This window comes from Diadema antillarum, unplaced genomic scaffold (genome assembly GCF_040938485.1).
Source record: "Diadema antillarum isolate AM-2024a unplaced genomic scaffold, OU_Dant_1.0 seq00000059_RagTag, whole genome shotgun sequence".
Classification (NCBI taxonomy): Eukaryota; Metazoa; Echinodermata; class Echinoidea; order Diadematoida; family Diadematidae; genus Diadema; species Diadema antillarum.
This window is the reverse complement of record NW_027271164.1, coordinates 2,844,687-2,860,903: the sequence shown is the minus strand read 5'-3', so window position 1 is coordinate 2,860,903 and position 16,217 is coordinate 2,844,687. Positions and strand designations below refer to the sequence as shown.

Genomic DNA, 16,217 nt, shown 5'->3' with positions numbered 1-16,217 from the left:
TTTTCAAGTTGCATGAGTGTCCCATATTTCTCCCCGGTCTCCCCCGTGCTTTATTTCAGGAGAAGGCACGAAAAGCGCGTATTGCGAGAAAAGTGTCAGAAACATGAAGAAAAAAAAAATCTCTGTCACTTTTACCTCGTCCTCTTGCATTTCTACGACTAAATTTTTATCAATGACAGTTTTATGTCTCGCATTTTGACCACTGACATTACGACCACTGACAACTTGACCTCTGACATTTTTACCACTGACATGATAATTATATACCTCTGACATTTTTACCTCTGGCATCATTACCTCTGCCATTTTTACCTCTGCCATCTTTACCTCTGCCATTTTTACCACTGCCACTTTTACCCCTGCCATTTTTACCTCTGCCATTTTTACCTCTGCCATCTTTACCCCGGCCATTTTTACCCCTGCCATTTTTACCCCTGCCATTTTTACCTCTGCCATTTTTACCTCTGTCATTTTTACCTCTGCCATTTTTACCCCTGCCATTTTTACCCCTGCCATTTTTACCCCTGCCATTTTTACCCCTGCCATTTTTACCCCTGCCATTTTTACCTCTGCCATTTTTACCTCTGCCATTTTTACCTCTGCCATTTTTACCCCTGCCATTTTTACCTCTGCCATTTTTACCTGGCACCAACTGAACAGACTGGAAAGTGCGTGCTAATCCTGTACAAAATAAATGGACAGCGCGCGGTCCTCAAGCGTATACGCACATCACCTCAGTTGCTGAGACGCGCTGTCTTTGAAGTTTTTGTTGTTGTTTATCAAGCGTCTTTGATTGTTTTTAGAGGTGCTTGATAGGCGCACACCAATTTTGCATGCGCGCCAAAAGGTTTTTTGATGCGCGCGTTGTAACAACTCGGACCATTACTGCGAGTAGCCAGAAGCGCTATACAGGCCACTCCCATAGTACAACACTTTACAATCTAGAGGGACAACCAAGACAACTCAGCCCGCCGTCAGAGCGAGGCCGAGTTATCCCCGAGTCTGAGTTTAGCCTGACCCCGTTTGGTTAAGTTATGAGACTGAACCTTTTTGGTTAATAATATTTCGAATTTTCGTTGTTACTCATTGAATATCTTGTTATTACAGCGTTATTCCGCACATTTCCTAGGCATACGTTCATGTTTGGGAGAGAAATTTGACAACTTTGGCAGGCGTCCCAGAACTACCGATGTTTTGGCTTTAAGGATATAGTCATTGTGAGAAACTAGAAGTATCCAGTTGTAAAACTAAAGAGGATAAAAGTAAGACAGGTAAATAGCACATCAAAAATGTACTTATGGAGGTTAGGGCATTGATACATTGATCTTTAAACATTCTTACAGAGATATACTGACAGAGATGGACTTGATAAAGAAGAATTTTGCAATCTTCTGGACACTGTGTTGACAAAAGGCACACAAACAGAGGTAAGAACTTCAACTCTGCAATCATTTATGAATGTATTATCCATGATAGTTCATAGTACTCAATCATCATTAATTTGAAGAAGAATCCATTATCCACTGCTGTAAGGAATCAGAACCATCACTGGCTGTTGGTGGAAGCTCGGTAGTTTTAAGTGGATATGACACCCGTCTTTTTAACCAGGAGGTCATTGGTTCTAGTCCATCCCGAGTAGGTGTGTACCCATGATTTATTTTTTTTTAATTTTTTGATTTTTTATTTTTTTTTTGGGGGGGGGACACAGAATAATCACTGCTTATTCATGTTGATGAAAGGCGATTTGTCAATCAGTTGCAATAAAAACAACATAACCCAAGAATCATTCAATTTGAATTAATGTGCACTACCCACTGCTACGAGGGATTAGAACCATTACTGGCTATCAGGTAGAAGCTCGATAGTGCAGTGGATGTGATGCCTTTCCAGAAATCAAAAGGTTTTTGGTTCGAGTCCAACCTGAGTTTTTATACCTCCGCCAACGAAGTGGCAGGAGGCATTATGTTTTCGGGTCGTCCGTCCGTCCGTACGTCCGTCCCGTTTTGTTTTTGTGGATATCTCAAGAACCGTGTGGTGGTTTTACATCAAACTTGGTATGAGGGTATATCCTGGGGGGATAGTACGTCGTATGGATTTTAGGGTCACGGGGTCAAAGGTCAAAGGTCACAGGTTATTTTGTGAAAAAAAAAGGTTGAAATTTCATGTTTTTCTCCATATCTCGCAAATGGTTCAAGGTATCTTCATGGAACTTAGTATATGCATGTACCGATGGGCAGTGATTATCTAGGGAAGTTGGGGGTCATGGGTCAAAGGTCAGGGGGTCAAAGGTCAAGGTCAACTCCTCAAAATATCACTACTTTCCTTATATTTATGCAATGCCTGAAGGATTTTTTTTTTGCTTGATGTATGCATGTATTACCCAATATATATTGTGAAAATTATTTCCTTCGGAACAGTCTCATATTCAATTAATGTGCAGTTTAATGCCTCTTCACTGTACAGGCATGCTAACCTAGAAACATTGAACTGCAAATTACTTGAATATGAGACCATTCTGAAGCCAATAATTTAATATAATGTACTCTTAAATGAATCCCACAAGAATTGGAACAATCATCCCCCAGCATTCCCACTGATTCCCACTAATCAGTTACTAGTCATCCCCTTTAAATGCCTGCAATGGTGCAAGGTCAAATGTGTGTCAAAGATCACTCTTCTTTTATCCCTTTGAGGACGGACCGATTTTGCTACAGCACGCATTTCCCGTAGACACCTGCCTGAGTAGACTCGGGACTCATCCTCTATCAGTAAATGCAATGAAATTTTGCAACAATGAATTCAGCAAGTAACATCCAATTATGATATTTTTGTTTAGGAAAGATGGAAAATAATAGGCAGTCATTTGTGTGGAGTAATAGTCTTGAAAGGACATAGTCAATGTCCAGGGTACTTGTACAAAATGTGCCACTCTCCTGCCATAACTTCAGCGAAGAATATGTGATGGTAAACTTAACTGGTAAGAATAGATGAACTACCACCATAATATCCAAGGTCAAAGGTCACTTGAACTTAGCTAAAACTTTCATTTTCCAGTTATAGCATTCACTAGGACAGTCCAATTATTCCAAATTGATATGAAATATTACCTTTGTGCAGAAGCGGTTAATCAAGATTAATAAACTTTGTCAAAATGTGACAGCAGACCAGGTAATTGTGGAAGAATATATGTAGAGTAATTGCTTGAGAAGGCAGAGGCTATCCTGTTGATTGCACACTGCAGTTGAATTGTTCTCATTTAAATACTACCAAATTCTAAGTGTAATATCTAGGTAATATTTAATGAAAATATCATTGTTTCAAATGGATACATGTATGAGCAATTATGTCATGCTATGTCATGCTATGACATGCTATGATGAAGCAACTTTGCAGCAAAGTGAAATGGTGTGAATTTTATGTGAAGTAAGTTCTCTCCCCATAAAATTTCCTTGTTATCCCTCAGCACTACACTCTGTTGGAGACATTATGATTATGGGTATGTCATATGTGGCGAAACCATATTAAGCTTGATTTGTGCTACAGTAATGATAAGGATATTTCTCGTCACCCTCTATTCCACACATTTTTCTCCAAAAGGAAAGGAATGGAACAGCAGTTTAATAGGAGAAAAACAATAAGAAATGAGAAATTGGAGAAATGACAAGAGTTGGTGAAGTTGAAGGGAAGAGCCAGTTCGGTCTTATTGTTAGTTCTAACGAATAAACTTTGTCACCACAACTGATCAGATTTTGCTGTTAAAAGAAGGGTCCAAAAGTACCTGGTTTGCTGCTACTGAAAAACATTTTTCTGTGCATTACTTACATTTTGTACGATAAAGCTTGCTACATTATAGCTTAACCCTATTTTAACTGGGCTATTTGAGACCAAGTTTTTACTTGGGGGGGGGGTGTCAATTTGACCCCCCCCCCCCCAGATCTCGGCCGCCGATCGCGCGATCACCTCGAAATTGTGCCTAAAGATAGAGCCGGATGTCAACTACAAGATTACATGGTCATACAATAGAAAAATATTGACTTTCTATTTTTTATAAATGCAAATTTATGCATGAAATCATATTTTCACCTAAAACTCCATTAAAAAGACTGAAGGATTGCTAAATTTTTGTGTCAGAATTCCTCAAGACACAGCAAACAATTGTGCTGTTAAAAAATAGCACAATCAAAATCAATTTCTTTTGTTTTTTATTGTTTTGTTAATTTCTTATGTATTTTATTGTTTTTTCGACCTTTTGTTTTTCATTGGTTTTTTGCCAAAATTTGTTGCAGGCACTTTTTCAAGCTTATCTACACTGGAATTGATTAATTTTAATGGTTAAAAGTTGAAATAATCTAATTTATATCAATTCAACCAAAAAACACAATTTGCATTGGATTTGCACGCGATATCATGAATTTTTGAGCTGTTTTCGGGTTGACATGCATATGCAAAACATTATGTAAGTTCAGAACGGTGTACCCGGACGTCACAAATTTGGTCTCAAAATATGCGGGAGACTTTAATGAAAAAAGTCATGAAACGATGCTGCAAAATCTTTGCACATTGCGGAATCGTGGCGCGAAACGTCGAGGGGGGGTCAATTTGACCCCCCAGTTAAAATGGGGTTAATCTATTCTACAAAATGGGAATAAAGGCTCATATGAGTCACCTGAGGCATGGTCACCCTACACAGAACTATGCATAGTTTCTCTGTCCACTATTTTGATTCACATAGGTTGGGCAGTGTGACCGCAAACTTTTCAAGAATTTACCAACAAAATTTGCTGCAAGACTTCGTGCATGCAGTCTAATAATCACAACTTCTTATGTTTACTTTCTTTTGCAGTATGCTGAGCTTTTTGACAAGATTGATGTGACGAAAGAAGGCACTGTCAATTGGGTAAGATTGACACAAAGTTTGGTGGTGATAACAGACTATTACCTAAATGTCACTGAACCTTGATTCTTTGATTTTCACTGTGTTGGACTTACTGTATGTCTTACTTTGATCATGAGATTTCAGTGAACTGGTATGAAATATGCACAATACACTGTACATGTATATGGTTGTAGGATCATCATATCCCTTTATCATATATCCAGTTGGATTTTGTTAGTGAGTACTAAAGTACTTCACACCATCTACAGTGGTTCCACAAGATTTTACATTTGCTGTTAACCTATGTGGCTTTTTAAAATTCTTTAAAGGTGCATAGTCCCGGTAGTATAGAGGGCACTGTTGATGATACTGCCGATCACCATTAGCATTGATACGAAGATTACCTAAGTTGAGCTGTCATCAAGAGTAAAGTGCATAGGTGTTGCTATTTTGTAAGTAGCGTTGCCTTCGTTGTCTTCTCTGCGCATCGCACAGTCTGTAGTAATGCCAGGGTGCGTGCATATGTGCTTCTTATCATGACATCACAAAAAAAGTTTGCTAAAGCTGTTATCCCCTCAGCCGAATCATGAGCCGAACTGTGATCGGACCACTGACTACAGTGGATCGGACTTCTTCGGACTTGGGGAAGTGGGCCACAGCGTCGATAGCGTAGGTCTCTATAGGAAACTTGCACCGTGCGCCCGCGTGCGCATTTGACTATGTGCCTTTAACTGTGTATACTGTAAGCATGATATCATACAAATAGTTGAATTTGTGATTGAAAAGAGCAGTGCTGGAGTGAGACTGAAGCCTTTTCAGAAGAAAAGTTAGTTGTTGATGTCGTACCTGAGAGACTCCAGGCATTGCATTTCTCGTATAGAAAGTAATACTGCTGTGTATTGCTAAGTTTGCAAAAGGCAATCGACCATCAGAATTTGCAAATATCAAAACACTGCAAAATAAATGGCCTATGCAAGAACCTCACACACCTATCAGAATGCATCATTAGGTCAGAAACATTTTTCTTTATCTTTTTTTTTTTTTTTTTTTTTTGCTATTTGAAAGTTTGACATTCCAGAGTGGGTGGTACAAGGCAAATTGTCAATTCTGAGAATTCTGATTTCATCTAACCAATGCATCCGAAATCCATTAATCCAGCAGTGCTGTCCAGGAGAGACTATTGCAAGAAAAAAAAAAGAAAAACAGTGGGGAAAAACAAAGCAGTACCGTGACTTTTCATGTGCAGCAACTCCCTCGCCTTAACACTAAGTTATCCCATCCATAACCAAGACTCACACCTACGTTTGTGTTATCAAGTCAGATGTCTGACAATGAAGATGACGATCAGCAAACTTTCAATATCAGATTAAAGCATTGCAGCTGCTAAAATGATGAGGAGAGGAAAGATAGCCCCCAAATCAGGTAAAAAGTCTGCGCATCAAACTACTTTTCCAGATTTCAAGCAATTCAAACAAAATTTGGCACACATGCTAAGCTCAATTTAAAGTTGTGCAAGATATATTTTGCAACATAGCAGAAAGTATGTTGCCATGGCAATGGCACATTATGGCCTTCAAAATCAGACAAAAGACTTGCAGATGAAATTACAAGTGTACTTCTCCAGTTTTTCAAACTTATATTAAGTTGTGCAAGAATTGTTTCAAGAGTACCAAATGCTGTGCCATGATAACAGGGCATTGTGTTTCCCAAAATCAGATGAAAAGTGTGCAGATTGAACTACTTCCCAGTTTTTGTCGAGCCCACCGGAGGTGAGGGGAGACTAAGGGATCGCGTGCTGCGTCTGTCCGTCCGTCGTCTGTCAGTAACGCTACAAAAACTTCAATAACTCTTTACTCTTGGCTCCAATTGCAATCAAACTTCGAGGGAGAGGGGTCATACAAAGTTTCACATTTTACCACATAATACAGAGGTCACCTCAAGGTCAAAGCTCACAGGCAGGGGTCAATGAACTTTAGGGCCCAATGTTAAGTTTTTATGGCGTGTTTCTGTCATGGGTCATATTACTTATGATCCATAACTCCATTTGTGACCAAACTTGAATGGTAGATGTCCCTTGGGGAGTGGATGGTCACCACAAGGGTAATGGTCACAAAGCATGGGTTAATGAACTTAAGGGCCCAATGTTAAGTTTTTATGGCACGTTTCTTTTTTGCCATAAATTTTTACCCTTTTATATCTCTTTTCATCTGTTATATCTCTCTTTTTTTCATCTGTTATATCCCATTCGCGTACAATTTCTTGTACGCGAATGGGCGAGAGACATTATGGCACTTGCCTTGTCATACAATTCCAATGAAATGTGACATGCCTGTTAGCGCAATGTAAATATGTGCAAGGCACATTTTCAGTATATTAGAGTATTGGAAGTTGTGTTGCCATGGTAACATGGTATTACGTCTGGAATCTCATTGAGATCAGGTTAAAATATAGAACTTTAAACACATCGTTACTGTAATATAAAGTTGTGTAGAACAAAGGAGCGGAAGTGTGTTGCCGTGGGAGCAGTGCATTATGGCCAGCAAATCGGGACAAACCTTTGCAGTGAAGTTCTTTTTTCAGTTTTTATGCCTCCGCCACGAAGTGTCGCCGGAGGCATTATGTTTTCGGGTTGTCCATCTGTCCTTCCGTCCGTCCGTCCGTCCGTCCGTAATGAATTTTGTGGACAGGGTAACTATCAAAACCTTTTGAGGTATCCTAATGAAACTTGGCATGTATGTGTATTAGGGGGTGAAGTTGTGCCTATCAACTTTTGGGTGCACATGTTCAAGGTCAAAGGTCAAAATGTCAAGGTCAAATACATAAAATTTCACTATTTCCATCATATCTATGCAATGCTTGAAGATATTTTCTTGAAACTTAGTGTATGAATTACCCAATTAAGATTCTCTGGTGAAAGTTTTGGTCATGAGGTCAAAGGTCAAAGGTCAAAAGGTCAAGTAAAAAATATTAAAACTTCACCTTTTTAGCTCACCTGAGCCAAAGGCTCAAGTGAGCTATTGCGATCGCCCTTCGTCCGGCGTCCGTCGTCCGTCGTCCGTCGTGCGTCGTGCGTAAACTTTTTACATTTTCATCTTCTTCTTGAAAACCCCATGACAGATTTTCATCAAACTTGGCAGGTAGCATCCCTAGGGGGTTAGAAACTCAATTTGTTAAAATGGGCACCATGCCCCACCCAGGGGGCCCCCAGGGGGGCCCAAACCCCCCAAAATTAGGGAATCTGTAAAAATCTTCTTCTCTAGAACCAGAAGTGATAGAGCTAAGTTAATACTATGAGTTAGTACATTGATGACTGTAGTTTCAAGTTTGTTCATGGCAGAATCAGGGGTGCCCCCCTTGGGACCCAGGGGAGGGGGGTGGGGAGGGGTTCTAATGGGGCCTAAATTGTACATTTTAATCTTCTTGAAAACCTCATGATGTATTTTCGTCAAACTTGGCAGGTAGCATCCCTAGGGGGTCAGGATCTCAATTTATAAAAATGGGCACCATGCCCCACCCAGAGGGCCCCAGGGGGCCCCCATCCCCCCAAATTAAGGAATCTTAAAACATTTGGGCCCTTATTGTACATTTTCATCTTCTACTTGAGAACGCCTGGTCAAATTTTGGTAGAGCTGTGAATAATTTAGATTAGTGACTGCGTGAAAGGTGAACTTGCGATACTCAGGTGAGCGCTAGACCCGCGGGTCTCTTGTTTCTTTGTACCTTGGAAATTGTTCAAGGTATCTTCATGGAACATAGTATATGTACTGACTGGCAGTGATTATCTAGAGAATTTAGGGTTTATGGGATCAAAGGTCAGGGGTCAAAGGTCAAGGGCAACACTTCAAAATTTTACTATTTCCCTCATGTTTATGCAATGCCAGCAGGATTATTATTTTTTCTTACACTAGGTGTATGCATAACCTAATAGAGATTCTCTGGAAAGTTTTTTTTATGCCTCCGCCACGAAGTGTCGCCGGAGGCATTATGTTTTCGGGTTGTCCGTCCTTCCGTCCGTCCGTCCGTCTGCAATCAATTTTGTGGACAGCGTATCTAAAAAATTGTTAGAGGTATCCTAATGAAACTTGGCATGTATATGTATGAGTGGGTAAAGTTGTGCCTATCAACTTTTGGGTGCACACGCTCAAGGTCAAAGGTCAAAAGGTCAAGGTCAAATGCTTAGAATTATACTATTTCCCCTATATCTCTGCAATGCCTGGAGGTATTTTCTTGAAACTTGGTGTATACATGAACTACCAAATAAAGATTCCCCAGAGAGAGTTTTGGGTCATGAGGTCAAGGGTCAAAGGTTAAGTGAAAATTTTAAAATTTCACTTTTTTCTCCATATCTCAGATGTTTCAAGGTATCTTCATGGAACTTAGTATACAAAGTGTATCTCATGCATGTACTGACTGGCAGTGATCAATTTAGGGTTCATGGGTCAAAGGTCAGGGGGTCAAAGGTCGAGGTCCACTCATCAAAATGCCATTATTTCCTTCTTATCTATGTAATGCCAGCAGGATTTTTTTTTCTTGAAACTTAGTGTATGCATTTGTTACCCAATACAGATTCTCTGGGAAGTTTTTGTCAAAAGTCAAAGGCCAAAAGGTCGAATTATCAAGTGAAAGTGTTAAATTTCACTTCTTCTTTAAACTTAAAAAAGGGTCAAAAGTTGGGTACAAATCCCCAAATACCTGCACGCTTAATAGACAGTATAGCCATTCATCCAAATAAACCTAGTTCAAGGAAAGCGAACATTCAATGCATGTGTGACAAACCTGTCATTTTAATATTTTGCCAGTTATGTGAAAATGTCATCACACATTGTCAAGGCATTGTGCTATAGACCTATTCGGAGAACCATGCATTATGACGGAGGCATACCAGTTGCCATAGCGACATTTCTAGTTTTCTTTTGTTTTTGCCTCAAAGGTCAAAAGGTCAAAGATCAAGTGAAAGTGCTGAACTAAGTTTTTCCTCCATATCTTGGAAGTGGCTCAAGTTATCTTGAAACGTACTACATATTTATGCATGTTCTGCCTGACAGTGATTATCTTATGAATTTTAGGGTCAAAGGCCAGATGAAAATGGTAACAATTTTATTACTATTCAATACAGAAATTGCACTTTTTCTCCATACCTTGAAAATTACTCAATGCATTATAAATGTATGAATGGGTCACAGTCAAGTTGAAGTCCGTAAATCCCAAATACATGCTCTCCTATTCATCCAATTAAACCTAGGTCAAGGAAGGTCAATATTCAACACATTTGTGACAAACTTGTCATTTTAACATTTTGCCAATTTTGTGAAAATGTAATCACACATTGTCCACATGTACTATTTAGACCTATTAGGAGAATCATGCATCATGGCGGAGGCATACCAGTCGCCATAGCGACATTTCTAGTTGAGTGATTCAAATCAAATATGGTACACTTCTGAACTTCATGTAATGTTGTGCAGAACAAATTTGTGAGAGTAGCAGAAAACCCTGAGGGACACCTGATCCTACTTCCACATGAGATGAAGTTGTGCCTTCCAGTACAACTTGCTGTTTTCAGTTGTTCAGGAAGCTAGATATCCACTTGATATTATCATCTCTGATGCTGTAGTACTCCAGTTTGAGAAGCAATCTCCTGTGTCCAACTTTAAGGAAGGCTTTTCCGAAGTCGGCCACAATAACTTCAGTCTGATTGTGTTCCTCCATATTCTTCCAAGAGCTCACTAACAAGGCCCAAAAGTTGAAGCTTACAGGAATGTCTTCGGCGAAAGCTATTTTGATGGTCATACAGGATGTTGCTTTTATTGCTAATTCTCATAATGTTACTAGCAATGATGCGTTCCAACAGCTTAAATACAAGACAGATGGGTCGATAGTTTTCTAGGTTCCTTTTGTCCCCCATCTTAAAGATAGGCACCACATTTTCCCATAACCAGTCATGTGGAATTTCCCTGGTTTCGGAGGAAAGATGGAAGATTGCGCAAAGTGCTGGAGCAACTACACAAGATAACTTCTTCAGAACTAGGGCTGGGATTCCCTCATATCGAGGTGCTTTTCCAGGTTGGAGTCTATAGCCTGCTGTGGTGATGTCGATTTCTGACATGGGTGATTAGGGAGACTCTACGGGGAGAAGATCTGAGAGTGGACTTGTCTGCAGAGTGAATGCCTTCATGAACTGGCGGTACAATACTTCTGCCTTCTCCCTTGAACTTGTCACTGATTTTCCATCTTCCTTTAACGAAGGAATTCCATTGCTGTCTAGTCTGTTGTTCTTCACAAAGCTCCAGAATCTTTTCATACAGGTATAACTAAACTCATCTGATGTGTCAGTAGGTGTGAAGAGAGATTCTACATGATTCCAGTAGGCTGTGTATGACTGTGCTTGGATGTCCTTTTTCAGCTTCTGTAGTTTCTCTTCAAGATTCAGTGGGATGGGTTCTTGTCCCCGCCAAACGAGTTCGAGCAGGGGACTATGAAACGGGCTCCGTACGTGTGTGTGTCCGTCCGTGTGTCCGTCCGTGTGTCCGTGTGTGCGTCCGTGTGTGATCAAAATCTTCAATTTGCTACTTTGTCTTCTCTGTCATTTATGAGCCAATTTTGATTCTGTTTACTTTATATGATAGCACTATGTGGGAGCTTTGAAACTTCTACACAGAATTTCAGTTGTGACCTTTGACCTTGACCTTTGACCTATATTGTACATTTTGCTACAAAATGCTACTCCTTCGCCATTTCTAACCCGATTTTGATTCCGTTTGCTTTATGTGATGGCACTAGCTAAGGGCTTCAAAACTTCTACACAGAATTTTGACCTTTGACCTTGATTTTTGACCTATATTGTACATTGGCTACAAAATGCTACTCCTTCACCATTTCTAACCCGATTTCGATTCTGTTTGCTCTATGTGATGGCACTAGGTAAGGGCTTCAAAAGTTCTACACAGAATTTTGACCTTTGACTTCTTTGACCTTTGACCTTGATTTTTGACCTGTATTGTACATTTTGCTACAAAATGCTACTCCTTCGCCATTTCTAACCCGATTTCGATTCCATTTGCTTTATGTGATGGCACTAGGTGAGGGCTTCAAAACTTCTACACAGAATTTCAACCTTTGACTTCTTTGACCTTTGACCTTGATTTTTTACCTATATTGTACAATGGCTACAAAATGCTACTCCTTCGTCATTTCTAACCCGATTTCGATTCCGTTTGCTTTATGTGATGGCAGCAGGTGAGGGCTTCAAAACTTTCTACACAGAATTTTGACCTTTGACTTCTTTGACCTTTGACCTTGATTTGTGACCTGTATTGTACATTTTGCTACAAAATGCTACTTCCGGCGGGGACATATATTACGCACCGCGTAATTTCTACTTTTCCTTGTTTCTTCTTGAAACAGCTGATATATTTTTTTTTTTTTGCAACCTGTCCCATTTCTTGATAAGCTGACGTAATTAGTTGCAGCAATTTGTTGCAGCATTTGGCTGCATATATGCATTTAGGAATTTAGTTTCAAATGGCAAATGTTTAGAAATATGCATGTGGCCTGATGAGCACTCCTCAGGCCACATGCATGATGAATGATTGCACGATGAATGATTGCAAAATTATGCTGCAGACACAGGTAAGGCAGTTGTGTGATTTTAGATGAGCTGTGACTGTAAGTGATATACAGTGTATGTGTGATGCGTGCTGTGTGTCTGATTCAGAGAGGTGAGTGATTAGTATGGGGTATCTTCTTTGTAGTCTCCGCATAATCGGGTAAGGAATGCTGTGCCAGACACTACCAGATTAAGCAGAGACTACTGTATTTGTAAAAATAGGCACTATACCCCTAGAGTCACCCCTCCCCTGTATGAAACCAGAAATGCTCTGAGTAAATACACTTCAAACACTATTTGAAGCAGATCCAGGGACTATCCCTTTGGTGCTGGGTCTAAATTCAGGGCCAGTTTTCACACCTATTTACATTCTCTACAAACTTGGCAGGTATTATTTATTGCAAGTGTGATAGTAAATAGACACCATGCCCTTCTGGAAATCCCCGAAAGCTCCTCAATTTTGCTTTGTTCTTCGTGAGTAGGACTAGTATACCCAGTCATTGGGTGTCCGGACAGGTTGTGGGACCGGACGCGTACTGTAAAGTGCGTCTGGTTTGACAATGACGCGCTTACATAAACAGTTGTTTGTCCGTGAGGAGCTGCGCGTAAATGCATATTCAAAGTAGAATAAGCAAGTCAGCATGTACGTGAGAGTCTTAAGTGTCCGGACACCCAACCCCCCCATCCTAGTCTGCAAGAATGTTGTGGGAGGTAAACTCATGATCGATGATCAGCTGAGTGCTAGACTCCTTGGTCTCTTGTTCAAAATGTGACAGGCATCAGAAATAATGGCATACATGAGATTATCGGTATGAATGGATAAGGGAGCTTTACATGCAATCAGACGAATGCTGTTTCCTGACTATTATGCACTTCAAAATGTCACAATCTTGTCCTGTAAATCATCTTCACAGGACAAGTTTACATCACACCTTCTTCTGGAGTATGTAGAGAAGGATGACAGAGTAAAGTCAACACAGGTATGTATGAGGATATTGTATTGGAATGACATGTAATATCTTTTGTTGGATTTTGGTCTCTTGTCTCTGTACAAATGTGAGTTTCTTAGGAAAAGTAGAATTATGGTTTAAAATTTTTATTTTATTATTTCTATATTCTTTTTGTCTAACATGTTTGATTCTCTCGTTGGAGAGACTCCTTGGAGACCAGGCTAGTCTCCAGGAATCTTTAAGTTATGGAGTGGTTGCAAAGATGTCTCCACGCTCATCAAGACTCTAGTCATCACCAGTTTACCATCTAGTCTCCAAACCAATGAGATACCCACTTAAAGCTAAAATGTGTCAATGTTCAAGTGAAATATTAGCCTTTAACCCAATCTGGGCAGTGGAAGTATGGTGTGTATACAGAGACATTGAGATATTCCATGACAAGCAAGGTGGCATAATCTTTAAGAGTTTTGTTAAAAGTTTTAATGACAAGCAAGGTGGCATAATCTTTAAGAGTTTTGATAAAAGTTTTTATTATTATTATTATTATTTCTAATCTGCTAGTCTATGCTCTGTTAGGTTGTACCTGCCTCTATATGCAGTGTATTTCATTCATGCAAAGTGTTTCTACAGCAAACAAGAAAGAATTATTAAGAGTGAATAGGGAGTTTTCGCTACAGGACGGAAAGACCGAGAATACACAGAAGCATTCACCTGTGACAGTCCCCGTACTCGGACTTCCGTCCCCATATCTATGCAGTTTCGCTTTCCCGTTAGGACGGAGGCATGGGGACAAGATTGCTGATTGGCTGGCTGGCTGGCTGGCTCACTCCTGCCCAGCTGCATCGGGACCGAACGCTATTTTGGCCGAATACCGTACCATTTTTCCCCAGGATGGGACGTTTCTCGGATTTGATCATGTGCAGAAGCAAATTTTGCACATGGCACGCTCAAATACCAGCTGCGTCGTACTTGCAAAAACTCCCTGATGACTGTTTATTCCAGGAATTAATCAAAATGCATTACTTACATATTTTGATTAGATTTGATTGAATAATTCAATTTTTAAATCATCATGTATAATGCCTGTTAATAATTTGATGTGTGATTTTACAGTTGCCGCAAAATATTACTTTACAATTTTTATTTATTTTTGAAATTACAATGCATATGAAATATTAGCTTCGTATGTCACCCATCAGCCTTACGACTTGAAATTGTATTTTTGGACACAACATCACCAGGGGCCCGTTGCATAAAAGTTACCATTATTGTAACTTTGCCATCCAATGGTAACTTCCATGGAATTCTTGATTTTGATTGGCTGTTGAGTATCATTACCATGGTAGTTACCATTGGATGGCAAAGTTATCACAATAGTAACTTTTATGCAACAGGGCCTAGTTGTTATGATGCAATAACCCATTCAGTAATGATTGTGACGAAGGGTGGAATTTATCAGAGAAATATTGTCAGTCTGTGGTAAACATTTATATAGTGTCCAGTGGAATTTGTCTGTATTTTGGCATATCAACCATGAAGAATAAAGTGAAGAGAGAGTGAACTCTCAAAGTGTAATTTGGTTGTCAGACAGTATTGAGCTGTAATGATCAATGGTATTTTCTATGACTTTCAGGTACCCCAGTGGAAGGATATTAAACACCTCCCCAGGTAAGACAGAGAAGAAGTGGAAAGTTATATTGATAAAAAACAATTATGGTAATTTATGATTTTCTTTATAGCACATAATGATCTAAAGGATTCTCTATGAGCTTTACATTACTTTTGTCATATACATCAGAAGAAAAAAATATATATTATATACTTTTCAAAGATTTTGCAAATTGCCAAGTGTCTGTCTCAGCCCTGAGTCTGTCTTGATTATGAGATCAATTTAATATTAGAGAAAATTGTGATAGGAATGTATGATTGATTTTGAATACAAATATGTAAAACCATGCCATGTAGTTTCAGCAATGATTTGGCTTAATGAACACAGACGAATATGTTCCTTAAGAAAAGCTACAAGAACAAAACTAGTATTTTGACAACTATAATCAGAATTGGCCTTTTTGACAAAATGCCTTTGTGTTGGCAACCTTTTTTGTGGTTGGCATTAATCATTGAAAAATAATGTATAATATGACCATTTTTAGAGTTGGTTATGGGAACACAGACTGATTACTGACTACTTGGTCATTCAATTCTAATTGAAGTTATCCCAAGTATACACATGCAAAACTTTTTTTTTTTTTTGGGGGGGGGCATTGCATGAGTAGATGTTACTCATTCGTTACACTCAATGCCTCATGAACATTGTACTCCAACGATAATGCTGCAAAAATTCAAAGTTGCCGAGATTGCAAGACATGATTTTACTTTGGATTAAATGACTGAAGGTTCTAGACTGAGTAATTTTGATTTGATGATTGCAGAGCTGGAGCCAATGGTATTAATGATACATATTGCTCATTCAAGGATACAAAGATTTTACTTCTATTGAACACATGAAGTTATATTTGAGATGTATATTAAACATGATTTTGTACATGTTACTATACATACCATCAGTAATATCTGGTTATTCTGTTCCACAAGTCCTCACAAGGATGTTGTGCAGAAGGTAGCATACATCAAGAATACATCTCGCTACATCATCGTGAGCAAAGAGGGCAGCATATCAACATTTGACAGTCAACTACGAACGCAGAAATCCATCAAGGTGAGAAAGGGAGACACATTTACAATGTACACGTATAAGCTAATCTGGGGTGTGAACATCTGCACA

The 16,217-nt window shown here is 39.3% G+C and overlaps 1 protein-coding gene across 1 annotated transcript in view; it reads left to right on the top strand.

Moving 5' to 3' along the window:
- Positions 1–16,217, top strand: part of LOC139725769 (cilia- and flagella-associated protein 337-like) — a 73,313-nt gene that overhangs the window by 9,742 nt on the left and 47,354 nt on the right. Inside the window, exons 4-8 of the mRNA XM_071636851.1 lie at positions 1,344–1,427; positions 4,844–4,897; positions 13,397–13,462; positions 15,066–15,100; positions 16,028–16,151. Of these exons, the coding sequence (XP_071492952.1) occupies positions 1,344–1,427; positions 4,844–4,897; positions 13,397–13,462; positions 15,066–15,100; positions 16,028–16,151 (363 nt within the window). The remainder of the gene's footprint in view (positions 1–1,343; positions 1,428–4,843; positions 4,898–13,396; positions 13,463–15,065; positions 15,101–16,027; positions 16,152–16,217) is intronic.